Genomic DNA, 15,805 nt, shown 5'->3' on the forward strand with positions numbered 1-15,805 from the left:
GATATAAGATACGAAAATGTTTTTGAATGGAATTGCTTGAATCGTTTATTTACGTCAATATGCATTCAGTCAAAACGTTAAATGAGCATTTCATGGCAGTTTATGCCAAAATCATTTAGAAGTTCGTGCTCATTACTCACAATCGAAACCTAATCTTAAATATGACAGTGTATTTATTTTTTAACTTAACAAACACAAGGCAATAATTATATGAAGTTACGTCCTCACCAACAATTTCTATTTTCAAGTTTACTCATTTAAATTGATGAATGCAGGTCCAAAAAGAGACGATTTCATAATAATTATCAAATTAATCAATACTAATTTGGCTAGATGACTCACACAATCAATATCTAGTACACTTAGTAGCATATTAGATCTATCGATATTATTTATTTCGAAAAAATAATCCTATCTTATTTACAAACACTATCATAAGTCTTACTGCTCTGTGACGTATTGGATCTTAAATAACATGAATGATCTCTACATTTCGAATATTATATCCTTATGTGACCGATACATGTCCATATTAATACCTATATTAGTAAGTACCATGCAATGATTTACCACCAATTTCAGCGCTAGCCAATACGTGTAAAATGACTTATCTCACAAATAGAGTAGTACCGGTATTTCAACTGCAAGGTAAATCTATTTTAATAGAATCTTTCTCTGATCTAGTCAGCGGGATTGAATTTATTGATTGGTCGTAGGATATTATTTTAGTGCAAATAATAGCAAAGAATACCAGTAACTCGCCTTTATAACAGTACGGTAACATATATCGGAGTAAAGATTTTATCACCGGTTTAAATAATCAAAACTCGAGTCGCAACATCTATAGTAAATATATATTATACTGACAATAAATAATAGATGAATGCAAATCTTGAATCATAGAAGCAGAAAGGCATAGATGTAATGAATTATTTATTTTCATTATCAAATTATAGAATTATAGATTACAATTCAAGAATTATACTTTATTTCTGCTACTTACATAACAGATATTAAGCAAATAAAGTCTTACAATGCCACCCTTAACTTTAATTGCGTCTCAGGAACATTACTAGTAGCCTAATTGAAGTCATTGAAACTGATGCATTCTGTGGATTATCACATCTAACCAATTTGTAAGGTTTTCGATTTTTGGGGTTACTAATGAAAAACGGTAACAATAACTGCTATTATACATCATGTTCTTTATCAAAAGGTCTTTAGAAGCTAACCGATTGCAAGTTATTGAAAGTGGACCTTTTGATTTCCTAAAAAGTCTAAAGCAACTGTAAGTCACTCTGTGACAGTGTTATATACTGTATTGGAGTAGAAATATCTATGTTAGGATAATTCTGTTAGCCTATCCTTATTTAGTTAACTTCTAATTTAGATATACTGTGTTTTAATATAGCTCTGACTTTTTATGACAGAGACACATATACAAATACAGCATTAATAGTTATAATAGGAAATGCAAATCATCTGCTTATAGTTCGAATCATTGTGATTGTAACTTACTTATGGTAGATTGTACATTATCGTGGAAATGTTCCGTGATAGGACATATCGTAATCTGACTATTCTGTATTAGTCATCAGATGTCTATGTTCGTAAATATCGTTGTCTGTATTAAGGGAGCAGTAGCTATAATTAATATCTAATTCAGTAAATGATTCCAAAGTTAATCGTACTAACTATGACTCATGGACTATTGAGGAATAGTATATAAATGCAGTATATCGTGCAATAAAGTGAATTCTCAAACTTAGAGTTTAACGTAAAATACAAGGTGTCTATGTCTTTGTGTAGTTTGCTAGTAGAGCAAGAGTGTTTGTAATAGTGCAGATATCGTTCCTTGATACGTGGTTCAAGGAATTGACTTATTGATCGTACATTACGTTATCTTGTTGCAAGCTGTTTTGTGACCCACTTCATTAATTTTACAAAGCTCGTTCTATTCCTATATCTACGGGATTATATATGATTGTAATGTCAGAATAGCAGAATCTCAAAAATTATATTCGACGAACATGTACGAGTTATTAAATAATTTATTTCAATAATTTAAATTTGCATTATAAATACAATAAAAATTTTATTTGAAAACTAAAGAACTTTCATGATTTAATTGAAACCTAGTTAGGGAATATTTTTCTAACATTATTTATCAGTGTTTTAAAATAAATTCAATCTTTTCGTATCCTAGAGAAAATTTGATAACAATATGTCGTCTATCGCCGATTATTACAGCAAAATCCCAATCGGATTGATTTGCTTCTAATCGGTCGATATAGTATTCATAATTGCGCAATTTGCTATAAAACTGCTAAATGCACAACAGATAAAGTATATTAATCTCATAATCAAAATAAACTTAAAAATAGGGAAACTCTTGTAGCCTCTATCTTGGTCTAAGCTCGTTGTCACAAACCAGCTTCGTGACAAGGATAACGTGAAACAAATCTCTAAATTACTATAGTCTCCGGGATTCAGTATCCCTTAACTATCTCACAAGAATTTAGACGCCTTTGATTCTACGTTAAAACAACTATACAATTGAGAACTGCTTTATTCAGCTATCTGACGGATTTATATACCCTTCTACAGCAGCTAACATTCACAAGTCATCTTATAAAAATACTTGTGTGAGAACATCTACTAACTAGTTTTTCACAGTCGGACTACAATATGTCCATTCACAGAATCATTTCAGTACACATTACAGCACAGCAATAAATTTACTGTAACACATTTATAATTAGAGTAATTTCTATTGTCAGGAACTAGATGTAATATATTATCACTATATTATATTAACCAAATTTAGATAACTATTTCTTCACGGTAGTTCGTACCGTGACACTCGTATATCAAATTTAACATGCTAACCGCTAGTAAATATCTATATCTTCCATTCTTGTAGGACACTTCGATCAAATGCATTGACAAGCATTCAACCCAAAGCTTTTTGTATGTTGCAAAAGTTACAACATTTGTAAGTGGAACATATTATTTTACACTATCATTCGCTAATAGGAAACTATATAATAACAATTACTTTTATTACTGTTTAAATTCTGGTTTTAATAAAATAATGATTGATTAGAATTCTAGACAATAATCGCCTTAAAACCATGTCTGAGGGTGATTTTGGTTGTCTGTTAAATCTGGAAAGTTTGTAAGTTTGTAAATGATGTTACAGTTAATTACTATTTTACTAACAATCACTACAATTAATTTGTGGTGATTTAGTTACATATGTTATGAAGCTGTATCTAGATTGCGTATCATTTTTAAAGTAGATATCAAATGATTTTAAATCCATTTGACTCAAAATAAAACTAAGTATCCGATAGAATAAATTAGCAATTATGCTAGTACACTTAAGTCTCCGTTAACCTATCAACAAATTAGGTTGTATTATGCTTTAAAGCTGATCTGTTATCCTTCTTTTATCAACTTTTCAGACGGCTGAAACATAATGCAATATCTACAATTGAAACTAACTCCTTGTGCGGTTTAGAATCACTTGTTCGTCTGTAAGTATCGATATATGAAATTAAAGTATTAATTATTGCCCAAGTAACAAATAATAATTTTAATTATAATCAATAAATTTAGTTGTAATATTTGTTTAGTCATCAATATCAATAATTATTTATGATGCTATCTAGAGACTTGTACTATACTAGACGCATACAAGGAAAACTTGATTTACGCATAACGGAATTCTTTTCCCTATCTGTAAATATATTATACAGAAATTTGAAGGGCAATCGCCTAAAAGTTGTTAAAAACGAAAGTTTGGCTTGTCTGTCATCATTGGAAGACATGTTTGTATAAAATCAGATATTACAGACATTGTAAAGAAATGATAATTTTATATTAATAGGATAACTTGCAGACTAAAGATTTTATTATGACTAGTAATTGTCAGACTCTATTTTTTTAAATGAGCTCATGCATAGTAAACTAAATACTTTTCCAAATTTTTAGATACCTTGAATATAATGTTATCGAAGACATTGAGCCTAATTCTTTTCGAAATCTGACTAAACTTCGCATGCTGTAAGTTTAATATGCCTCAATTTTACCCTTGTTTTATTGCATCATTGACGGTAGGCGTTATGCATCTTACATCGCCTAAAGTTCATACTATAGATTGTATGATTCATTAATTTATACTCAGATAACTTAAAATTGCAACTACCATTTAAAAGTTATAAACTTTATTTAATTCTGACGTAAATCATAACGAAATCTCGATAAATTATTGTATATAAGCTATTTTTAAACTTTCATTTCTAATTAGTGATATCGCAGGAAATCATCTGAAAACCGTACGCCGTTCTGTATTCTTTGGCCTACAATCATTAGAACATTTGTAAGCATATGAATTTTTAAATATAATCAATTGCAATAGTAGCTGTTTATCAGACGCAATTTTAGAATAATATGACTATATTCGCAAAAAAATCAGTAAGAATACTTAGTGTATTACATAAGTGCTCCTTCAATGTAAGAAATCAAAATTAGATATCAAACTAAGACAAGAAATAATCTATATTTATTCACTGTAGTAGGCCAACAAAAGTACCCCTGATCAATTATAGCCCATATTCATTTAACAAATCTATTGTTAGCACATTTTTGAGCTTTAAAAGTTTGCTATTAATATTGCTGCTCTACGATGTTTACAACTATTCATCGAGGCTGTTAAACACGTTATCTCTTAGATCATAATTTACTCACTTCTAAAATAAAAAGAACTAGTTACATAGCGCACATTTACATTTATTTGTTTGCTTTGTAGTCCTTTAATGATTCGGTGAATTACTTTAAACAATGTAACAGCATATACGCCATCTTTAGCAAACTGAATTTTTTCGACGTTTTAGAAAATTAGAACAAAATTCAATCACCAATATAGAACCGTATTCATTTTGTGGAATGCCTAAGGTATGGGAGCTGTAAGTACCATTCTTTATTTAAGCTACTTTATTCTTACTTAATTTAATATACTTATAGAATACTGATAATATGGCTGCATACTTATTTGTTACTTTTATATAATTTTAGTTGGCTTCACCTAAACAAAATTAAAAAACTTGAACGGTATACCTTTGCCTGTACTATCAATTTGAGACATATGTAAGATACTGCGTTCTAAAATAATTAGTTCGATAATTATCAATATATTAATACATGATGAAACTGATTTCTTTGCGCAATATTTACTTGATAGAATTAGTTAAAGAATATTTTCTTATTCATATTTCATTGATAGTACATTCTTAAAGCTGTATCTTTGATATCAAGTAATTATTACTAAAAAAGACTACGGTATTGAAATCCCATATTTCAGCTATTCGTAGTTTTCTATACAATTATTACCTCCTTCACATCTGAATCTAATTTACGAATTATATCATTGTCGACTACCATAATTCAGCTCAAGTTTGGTTCAAAATTTTATTAATGGCGAATTCGATTTCATTTAAATATTTAATTAGCCTTCCCGTAAATTAGCATAATTCTGCTTTAGTCACTGCTTTGAGGCAAAATAAATCTGATATATCTATTCTACTCCATTAGAAGTATACACAATAACGACATTGAATTTATCGAAAGCGAAACATTCTGCCCAATGCGTTATTTGGAAAAATTGTAAGTTAATTTAGATTCAAGAACTCATGAGAGAATTGCTTAAAGAATTTATAAGATTTCATGCTATCGATGATAGCTATGAATAATTAATTTAGAATATGACATTGCACTTGAAATCCAAAATAAATTAGTAAGAAATTCTAGTGAATTCTGATAGATTACTTCCAAAATACCTTCCATTGGATTTAAAAATACTGTAGAAATCGCGTTCTATACAGGCAATATTATTTTCTTTATATGCAAAATTTTAAAGTTTGGATTACTTTCGATACTTCCTTTGAATCTTTTTCACCGTATATAGTACGAGTACATAGTAAAAAATTCAGAGTAACATTTACGTGCAAAATGAGCTTATTCTTAGAGACCACATGCAACAGAAAGCCAATTATAAATTCGAAGCTAGTCAACTTTTTACAGTGCCACATAAGTTCAGGCTTAACATTTTTATTAAAATTTATCATATAGCTAATCATTATCATTTATAAAATTATAATACTGAACTATTTTTCTCTAGAAATTTGAATAACAATAAATTACCGAAATTATCCAATGGTAGCCTTGCATGTCTTTCTCAATTGACAGAATTGTAAGAACGTGATTTAGTGATGAACATTACAATGCGTTCAATTTTTGCATATTTCTGTCATATCAATCAATACCAATTTACAATACCGAGATGATAAGATTTTTTCAACGTTAATGTAAAGTATTGCAATGTATTTAACAACATTATTTTCTTATGACTGGACTAATCAGTCGTGCACAAAACATTACTGCGTTTACCAAATTAAATGCTTTCTTAAATATATTACCGAATCCTTATATGTTGGTAATCAAATCTTTTTACAATACGATATCTAATTCATTCAGATATAACTCCAATTCGTTGCTATTCTTTTAGTTATTACCATCGCTAGCTATGTAATAGTACTTTAACCGTTGATTATTAAAAAATTACATTATGTTTAGCTATTCTTCTATATTTCAATTATATCTACTGTCAGATACGTTATATCAAATCAAATTACTTACATCGAAGATGACACTTTCAAGCCAACCAATAAATTGGCCAAATTGTATGCCTACTAAATGTAAAATACGATATAACACTTTATGATGGTTTCATAACTTAAATTTGTCTCTAATAATGCTAGCTTCTATAAATTCATATACTAGCAGTCATGGAAATTAATACTAGACATTTTACTAGTTAAATAAATTCTTAGTTATCCGTTACAATTATTGCCAAATAGAAACCATTTACAGTAGATAAAACTGATAACTGTTGCGAAAATAATAAAAACGTAAGATGTATATATCCTACAATGTGAGAAATCACCAAGGCATTCACCCTGGTAAACAGTAACGAATGTGCAATGTCTGCTTTAATGTAAATGACAAAAAATTGTTATTTTCTAATAGAAATTTTACCGATAATGGTCTTTCGATCATAAAGCCAAGCTATTTTGTCAATCTTGATCACCTCTATCTGCTGTATGTGGCAAATTAAAATGTTTTAATCCATAAGATGGAAATAATTAGTTCTCTGCCTTAATTTCAGCATTGACTTTAGTTCATAATTTTATCATATTAATTATAAATTGGAGTACTAATTTTTTGGTTTGCCTTGGCTATATATAAGCATTTCAATAATAATTTATTGATATTGTTCCACAATATTTAATATTATACAGCTTTTTATCGTAATAATAAAATTTCTGAATTAGAGAGCTAGCAGATAACAAAATTAGAACAATTGAAAATGGTTCTTTTACTAAATTAAAGAATCTCGTATTTCTGTGAGTAAATGATTTAAAAATATCTAGGAAAATTTGGGGCTATCTTTTAGAACTTTAAAAACATTATTAATGTACGATAGTCTTTCTTTTTATTGTTTGCTAAAGCATTTATTTACTATAATTCTATATTCTGAAGTTCTTATTATAGTTATGCTAAAATTGAGTATTGCCAAAGACCTAATTTTTATTCCTCATGTTTTTATTAGCTCCCTCTCAGGTAACGATCTGAAGCATATACAACGTGATCTTGTTAGAGGCTTAACTAAGCTTCAAGAGTTGTAAGTAGATCAAAAAACTTTGCTATGTATCGCAGTAGCAAATTTTCTATCACTTTAACTATATAAAAAATTGAAATAACCGCGTAAAAAGAAATAAATTGCGTTATAGCAGTCATTTTAAATAGTTTCGTCTTCCGCATTATGTATAATTTAGCATTTGCATATTCGTAATATCCTCTGCTAGTTAATGAAAAGTCTTTCTGTAGCTTCATTGCATGTTATTACTAAATTCAATTTAAGTCATCTTCTCTCAATTCTTGTAGTCAGGCTTCTCTAAATAAACTGGTTTCAATTGAAGATGGTACATTTTGTGATTTTAGACACTTGAAAACTTTGTAAGTCCTACAGATATCGCATAGAACAATAGGGTCAAATTAATAATTTAAATAGCAACGAAGTAAAGAGAAACATTTCTGTCGATGTTCCTCTAAGTTTATTTATCGAAGATTAATACTAATTCTCCACAATTCGTTATAATATAAAAACCGCTATATCTATATAGTTTTAATATCAAGAAATATTAATCTAAGGCCATATATATGTCACATACATTTGGAAAGTCCGTAGAAAGTTTTAGTTTATTTTTCTTAGTAATTAGCGCAACAAACATAGCTGTAGCCACAATACTTAACCTTCTAGTAGCTATTTGCCAATCTAACTAATAATTACTGCCTAGTAACACTAAATGCCAGTTACAGCTCTGACAGCAATCATAAATGATTACTTATTAAAATCTTTCTAGCTATAGTAAGGCTATTGATTACAACATGATCAAGATATAATGGCATGAAATTTACTTATCTTTTTATAATTAGCCGACTTTAGAGATCCTAAATAAGTTGAAAAGTGGTTATAATATCGTAATGATTTTAACAACTAGGAGATTAGATCGCAACAAATTATCACATGTTCACCCTCAAACCCTGTGTGCTCCAAGTTTACAGAGAGTGTAAGAAAATCGAATGATCATAAGCTATAATTATGCATCAAATAATTCCTTAAATGTAATAAATTGTATATCACAATTTCCGACCGGAACTACATAGGTACTTAAACAGCAACAATTTCGATTCCATTGCACCAACAACTTTCCAGAATTTGGCATCCATTGATACATTGTACGTATGAAGACAACATTCAAAATAATTGTAGCTAAAGACTTAAGTTAACATTTGACGATTAATTGTTCAAGATTTTCAATGTGAATTAATGCGTTCATTAATTACCTGAGGTACTTTAGGCTATTTAGTATTGCTAACTCAAAGATAAAACCTGGCAAGCGATCTTGTTAGCTTATTTATCTATTCATTTAAATTTTATACCAAAAATTTTTTAACAAGAGTTATGGATAACAACAACATATCCAAACTTCCCACTAAAGTATTTAAATCAATGAAAGTGACTTTGACGCTGTAAGTTTCATATTATTAACATCTCACACTAATTATATTCTCAGCTAGCAGCAGGATGCTTTAATGTCATGTTAAAATAGTTAACTAAAAAATTTAATGCCTGATAAGAAATCTGCTCATAAAATATGTTCGTCGATAGTGAAAGATAACTTAATCATAAATCTATCGTCTTTTGATGCTCTTACCTAGTAATAAATATTAATAACTATATTAAAATTACTTCATAGAAAATAAGAATTTATCCCTTTCTTTAATATTAAATAGGACCATTATCAATATTCAATTAAATTCATTGGATGCCTATCAGTTTTCAGGACTTATAAGCCTTAAACTCCTGTAATCATGCTAATCATATATTAATTAGGCGTTTAAAATAAATGCTAACAATACTGATTCATTTATTTTACGGTAGTAAATCAACAAATAGAATTTACTATACCTAAAATCTCCTAGCGTATAGTAAAGCTAGCGTAATAATTAATGTGTTAAGACGTGTAAATCGAATTCTTCATCCTTAGACGACTAGCTTTCAATAACATCTCTTCCATCAATGATACTGCATTCGAAGATCTCTACAATCTAACTACTTTGTAAGTACTCCTTACACTTACTGCAGTTTAAAACTGTCTAAACTAGTTTACTGATAATTGAAAAATTTTAGTCCGTATCATGCAGGAATTTCTTTAATCATTATAATTGAGTAGACGGTGACAATTGCTTCGCTAAAGTGATAAGTAATACAATAATACAATAAATATCGATTTCATAGCTATATCATTTAGCACATCTAATAAATGGAATGATATATTTTCTCCGGATTCATTATAGTAACTATAATCAAGAATAGCTAAATAGCCTGTAAGTTTTGATCTACTGACTGAATTATTTCTTATTTCTTATACTATTATAATTAGAGATTTGACAGACAATAAATTGAAAAGGTTCAGCTCTACAATTTCTTCGCCGTTAGTCAATCTGCAAGACTTGTAAGTACAGATTAGTAGTGATTTACAGATAAATCTTTCTTAGATTCTAAAAAAATTTGTCGTAATTGGCTCACAACTATCTAGAAATTTAAACGAAAACGAAATTCAGCGGTTAAATGCCGGTCAATTTAAGCATTTACAAAATCTAAAAGCTTTGTAAGCATGAGTCATAATTTTATAAAAGATTACAATATCTTCTACATTCTAATATACGTTGTAACGTTAAATACGATAAACTATTCACGCCAATTTTATCTTACTTTGACATCGGCAATACTGATATAACTGCGTATTAACGTTTTTAAGCAAAATCTATATTTGCTGCAATGCATTAATTATTAGCTAAATTTGCTTAGCGACTAAATTAAACTCTATTTGAGCTGTTGCGGTCGATATTATACTGCTTCTAGATCAGGAGGGATACAAATCTTACATACATTCCTGTAACTACTGTAACTCTAGATCAAAGAACAGAAATGATCTAAATTTTGTAGTTTAAAATTTTAATTTTTTATACTCCTTGCATTCTGCGAACATTGTAGAACTAACTACAGGATGTTCAAAATAGTATTAATATTATTGTTATATGCTAATTTTTAATACATTTATATCTTTAGACGCTTGCGAACAAATGCTATATCGTATATTCACGAAAATGCATTTATAGGCCTAAATAAACTACAATTTCTGTGAGTGCGATAAACTTTTATACCTTTTTAAAATAAGTGCCTCAGCTAGATTTCAATTAAGAACTTTTCGAATGAAATCTATTAATATTTTTACATGCAGTTTTATTTTGGATAAGGGCTCGAGCTATGGATAAACGTATAACTATCAAGCAATTTAATTTATTAATAATGTAAACTTATTAGGCAACTTAGTGGCAATCCCATCAGAAATTTTCCAGAATTTCAATTACCTAATGTTGCATCAATGGAATTTTTGTATGCTGCAGTTCTTTTCTATAATTAAATCTTATCAAACTTGTATATTGCATAATTTTCTTACGCTAACTAGTATAGTAATGCTCTATAGATTTCAATCTTTAGTCCTATGGCTATTATTAAGATTGCTTTTATGTACTAAGGGGACTATCAAGATCATATCCGCTAAGACTGAACGTACACAATGGATCAGTAGAAAGAAGTAGAAATTCTACGGTCATAAAGACTTTGTAAGTCTTAAATATATTCTGAGTATAATATGGAGGCAGTCAAAGCTCCAATATCAAATATCAATTAAATCAGCAAATAAATATCAGCAGTATAATAGTAAGTTCATCCATATCACATCTCAATTTGTACGTAATACCTGTGGCAAGGATAAGAGAATAACTACCTACTACAATTAAAACTTAAATTTTTTAGGGCTATATGAAACTATAATACTCCAATATTTCTGAATAATCTGCTATCTGCTGATTTCGAAGTTTTAAGTTACTGTTTTTTCTAACAGAGATTTGACGAATAACTACATATCAGAAATACGATACTTAGACTTTGCAGATTGCAGAACCCTGTAAGTCCATGTGCTCTAGATTTCAATTGCTATTCAAGTGATAGTGAATTATCAAATTTATAGTCAACATTGTAAGTCTGATCAATTTTTTATCATTTATGTTCCAACTATATCAACATCATATCAATATGAATATCAAATATCAATATCATGTAATCTTCTGTGAACTTGGTATAAAATAGTAATCTATCTTACAATAAATTACATGAATCAAATCCGCTCAATTTTTCTACACTTTTGAATTTAGCCCACCTGTAAGTATAAATTTATGAATTCTCCTGAAATTAATATATTTAACTTGTACAAATATATTTAGTTCAATTCAACTTTAACCTTATCATTTCAATTTATTTTTCTTAACAATTTCGATGCTTTATTTCCAGTGATCTAACAGGCAATCGGTATAGTAACATCAAAAATGTTAAAGATTCTTTTATTATGTCTAACTACAGCAATCTGCAATCATTGTAAGTATTTCCATCTGATAAGTTCGCTAATAAACCTTACCTAATGCTTGAATGTGATCTAGTTTAAACTCTAATTTAATACATAATTTTTAAAACGCCTTTATTAGTATTCATACTTACTAATCGCTATTTATATTCCATAGAAATATCTCTTCTAATATGCTGTCTAATATTGATATGAAGGCACTAGAACCGCTCTCAGAGTTACAGTCGTTGTAAGTTTAATATACAGCATGACCTTTATTTTATCTCGCATATATGAATTAGTAGAGTGCTTGCGACAGAAATACTTGAGTTGGAGTAACTATTTAATTGATTATGGGTTTGGCTACTGTGATATACACCGATTACGAAATTCCAAATTTTAGAAAAATAAGGGCTTTATTGAATCTTATACAAAGATTAACTACTCACAGCTCTACTTTAGCCGAATACTAATACTAAAGACGTCTACAACGAACTAACAGAATAATCTAAAGTTGCATGCTTTTATACTTTTCGTAGCATTCGCAGCTACAATCCGCATGGCAACCTTTTACCTTATTTTACACATAGTTAAATTATTCTTAGTAATACTATTCTACTGCGGACCATCATTAATCCGATGTGGATACGACTACAGTATTTACGTAGACATTATTTACACTAGCTAAAGTACAATGAATTAACCATATCCTAATATATGATTTACAGTTCTATTTTTGCCTATAACCTTATTAGTAACTTCACACCTTACTTTATATAGTCATCTGTACTCTAGCATAGAGTCTCTACCACTACAGTCTATAGTTATAGCTACCAAATATCTCTTAGGACAAATATAGAAGTTACGCTACCGTACATTATACTAAACATGGCTAACAGTCTACAATCACAATACTAAGTTACATTACAGCTACGAAATATTGATGTAGCATTTTGGCTGTGCTTCGAAAGTCCCAAATGACTTGTTATATTTTTATTGTGTAGAATTCTGCAAGATAACAAATTACAGAAGCTAGATTTTATAGGAAAGCTATCCCAACTTCTTATACTGTAAGTACGGCAAGATTAAACAGAGACCTTTATATCAAATATCTCGTACGTATTAGCAAGCGTTTATGTGGAGTTGTAGATTTCCTAGTATTTACCCGGAGATAATTAATTCAAAAATAGCTTCAGATCTTTATTTGCACATGAATACAAGCGAAAGTAAAAAATGAGAGTGCAATATGCTTATTATTTAAGCGAATTGTAATTATTATTAATAAGATTCGCTTGCACTTTACCTGTCTCTATAACGGTAAAAATTCTTTAAGATTTTAATCAGAACATTGCTACGAGCTAATATTATAAGGCACATAGCAAAGTAGATAGACAATTTTCTGTTACCTAGAGCATTATATATTCTTAACTATAATTCATACAGAACAGATTTAAAGAGTAATATTGAAATCAGGCTGTCTGCAACTTGACTTTAGAGTTGATAAAGGTCATAAAATAATGTACCAATGATTTTACTGCTCCATAAGAGTATCCATGATTGTTTCTTCTATTATCTAGATCTGTAGCATCTAATCACATTCACAGAGTAAATTCTGACCACTTTAAGAACTTACGAAGTCTCGAAGAATTGTAAGTAAATGATTGGCACAACAGGATTTTAGATGACTGTAGTTAAATATTAGTGTCATGAATTGAGTTCCATTCCAAACTATTAATTAGTAAAATATGTTATGCAAACACGCAACTATCTCACTTGCTAGCCTAGTTTCAGATTTATAATAAAGACTTTTACATGGATTTCATGCATCTAACAATTATTATTAATTCTTTATTAAAGATACCTAGATGATAACTTGATAGGCACTCTTAGTGAAAATTATTTTATGAATACGAAATTAACTTCCTTGTAAGATATACACATATTATTAACAGCAAAATGTTATCAGTGATTAATATAAGTATTCGTAATACGCTTATGTTGAATATACAAAATAGATATCTACAAAATAATCAAATATCGAACGTTAACCCTATTTTAAAAGGATTACAAAATCTACGAATATTGTAAGATGAGCTTATTATCCAATTCATAGCTCTCCACACTCAATTTTATCTTTTTCGCTAAATTAAAAATTTTCGATTTTACTTCTTGGAATGTTTATTTTAACGTAAATTATTCCTGCTTCTTGGTATTTTTATCGCCCAAGAAACTTAAATACCAATCGTATTGAAAAAGTTACAGAAATTTTTAACATCACATTGCCCTACCTCAGCCAATTGTAAGAAATCTTATGAAAAATTTTGGTGATAAAATCTTATTATATTAACTTAAATAATTTAACTTCAGGTATTTGATTAATAATAGAATCAAATCCTTGCAAAATAAACCGTTTTCAAGATACCGAAATTTAAGAATTCTGTAAGTAGTACAACGATTGTTTCGTACATCGATAGTATAATTAATCACTTAGATACTTAGCTAGATTGTATTTCCTTCTATAGTGATTTAAGCGGTAATGAAATAAAACTGTCTGTGCAAGATGATTTGGGATTAACGTTTCTTGAAAAACTGTAAGTATAAGATATGTATCCATAGAATCTATAATAACCCAATTAGCAGACTGCAATTCTTGTAAAAATATTCTCAAATATAATTAATTCAATAAATTTAAACATCCGAAAGAAATGATTTATGAAATATGGCGTGTTGTACTTTATCAAATACTAGCGGTAACGGTAATATTATTATGGCTGAAAGCGATGAATTAAGCATTATTAGAGAGAATAGTCTTGAAAGAGTCGATAATTGGAGCTTTATCTTATTGTCTATACTTGACATATTTACCTAACTATTTATGCTCGTGATTTAATACAACAATAAACCAACTATAAATATTAATTATAAATTATTGATACTTTTAATAAAGTTCCTGAAATATAGCATGATGTACTGTTTAATGCCATAACATCACCGTTCCATTCATAAGAAATTTTCTCTTAATTCTTTATATCTGTTTCAATGATAGAGATTTGGCAAAAAATAAAATTTCAAATCTGACTTGCTCAGGATTACCTCCAGTACTTAGATCTTTGTAAGTAGCACACTCATTCGAATATTTCCTTGGCATAATAACACACTAGTAACTATTTTAAAAAATTTACGTTTAAGAATTTAGAATCAACAGGTATAAAATAGACTAAACAGTATATCTGTTCATATCTTTTAGAATACTAGCGCATAATAATATCAAGAAGTTTGACCGTAATTGTGATGGTTTATTCTTCCAAATTAATAAAATGTAAGTTGCTGATTGAAATTTGTGATCCAAGTCACTTAAATCTTTTATTTGATATACGTTCAGAACTAATTAGCTATTTTGCATTTGCTGACTAGTGACATGAGCTACACGAGACTAATAGCGAACGGAATAGATATGAAGAAAGATTTTCTAGACAAATTGAATTTAGTGAATGACTTGTAAGCTTTAACACAATAGCATGATAATAATTAGATTTTAAACTTGTCTATTCTATTATTAAACAGTAAATCGTTTGCAAGTATTATAATTGCGGTTAGAGTAAGTTCATTTACAAAAAATTGATTTATAATTGCCTGAATGATTATTTAATAGGAAATTAGCAGGAAATGAATGGAATGCAGATATTAGAGAAATAGTAGCTTTAACTTACCTG

At 28.9% G+C, this 15,805-nt stretch overlaps 1 protein-coding gene across 1 annotated transcript in view; it reads left to right on the top strand.

The window, feature by feature from the left end:
• Positions 1 to 1,199: 1,199 nt before the first annotated feature.
• Positions 1,200 to 15,805, top strand: part of TRIADDRAFT_60112 (uncharacterized protein) — a gene marked incomplete at both ends in the record, with an annotated part of 14,848 nt that continues 242 nt past the window's right edge. The window contains 25 exons of the mRNA XM_002116024.1: positions 1,200 to 1,288; positions 2,924 to 2,995; positions 3,107 to 3,178; positions 3,468 to 3,539; positions 3,762 to 3,833; positions 3,997 to 4,068; positions 4,899 to 4,970; positions 5,596 to 5,667; positions 6,182 to 6,253; positions 7,673 to 7,744; positions 8,008 to 8,079; positions 8,625 to 8,693; positions 9,085 to 9,156; positions 9,675 to 9,746; positions 10,071 to 10,142; positions 10,227 to 10,298; positions 10,760 to 10,831; positions 12,271 to 12,342; positions 13,097 to 13,162; positions 13,670 to 13,741; positions 14,460 to 14,531; positions 14,615 to 14,683; positions 15,139 to 15,204; positions 15,340 to 15,411; positions 15,657 to 15,690. Coding sequence (XP_002116060.1) covers positions 1,200 to 1,288; positions 2,924 to 2,995; positions 3,107 to 3,178; positions 3,468 to 3,539; positions 3,762 to 3,833; positions 3,997 to 4,068; positions 4,899 to 4,970; positions 5,596 to 5,667; positions 6,182 to 6,253; positions 7,673 to 7,744; positions 8,008 to 8,079; positions 8,625 to 8,693; positions 9,085 to 9,156; positions 9,675 to 9,746; positions 10,071 to 10,142; positions 10,227 to 10,298; positions 10,760 to 10,831; positions 12,271 to 12,342; positions 13,097 to 13,162; positions 13,670 to 13,741; positions 14,460 to 14,531; positions 14,615 to 14,683; positions 15,139 to 15,204; positions 15,340 to 15,411; positions 15,657 to 15,690 — 1,761 coding nt within the window. The remainder of the gene's footprint in view (positions 1,289 to 2,923; positions 2,996 to 3,106; positions 3,179 to 3,467; positions 3,540 to 3,761; positions 3,834 to 3,996; positions 4,069 to 4,898; positions 4,971 to 5,595; positions 5,668 to 6,181; positions 6,254 to 7,672; positions 7,745 to 8,007; positions 8,080 to 8,624; positions 8,694 to 9,084; positions 9,157 to 9,674; positions 9,747 to 10,070; positions 10,143 to 10,226; positions 10,299 to 10,759; positions 10,832 to 12,270; positions 12,343 to 13,096; positions 13,163 to 13,669; positions 13,742 to 14,459; positions 14,532 to 14,614; positions 14,684 to 15,138; positions 15,205 to 15,339; positions 15,412 to 15,656; positions 15,691 to 15,805) is intronic.

The sequence above is a fragment of the Trichoplax adhaerens genome, genomic scaffold (genome assembly GCF_000150275.1).
Source record: "Trichoplax adhaerens TRIADscaffold_13 genomic scaffold, whole genome shotgun sequence".
Lineage (NCBI taxonomy): Eukaryota > Metazoa > Placozoa > Uniplacotomia > Trichoplacea > Trichoplacidae > Trichoplax > Trichoplax adhaerens.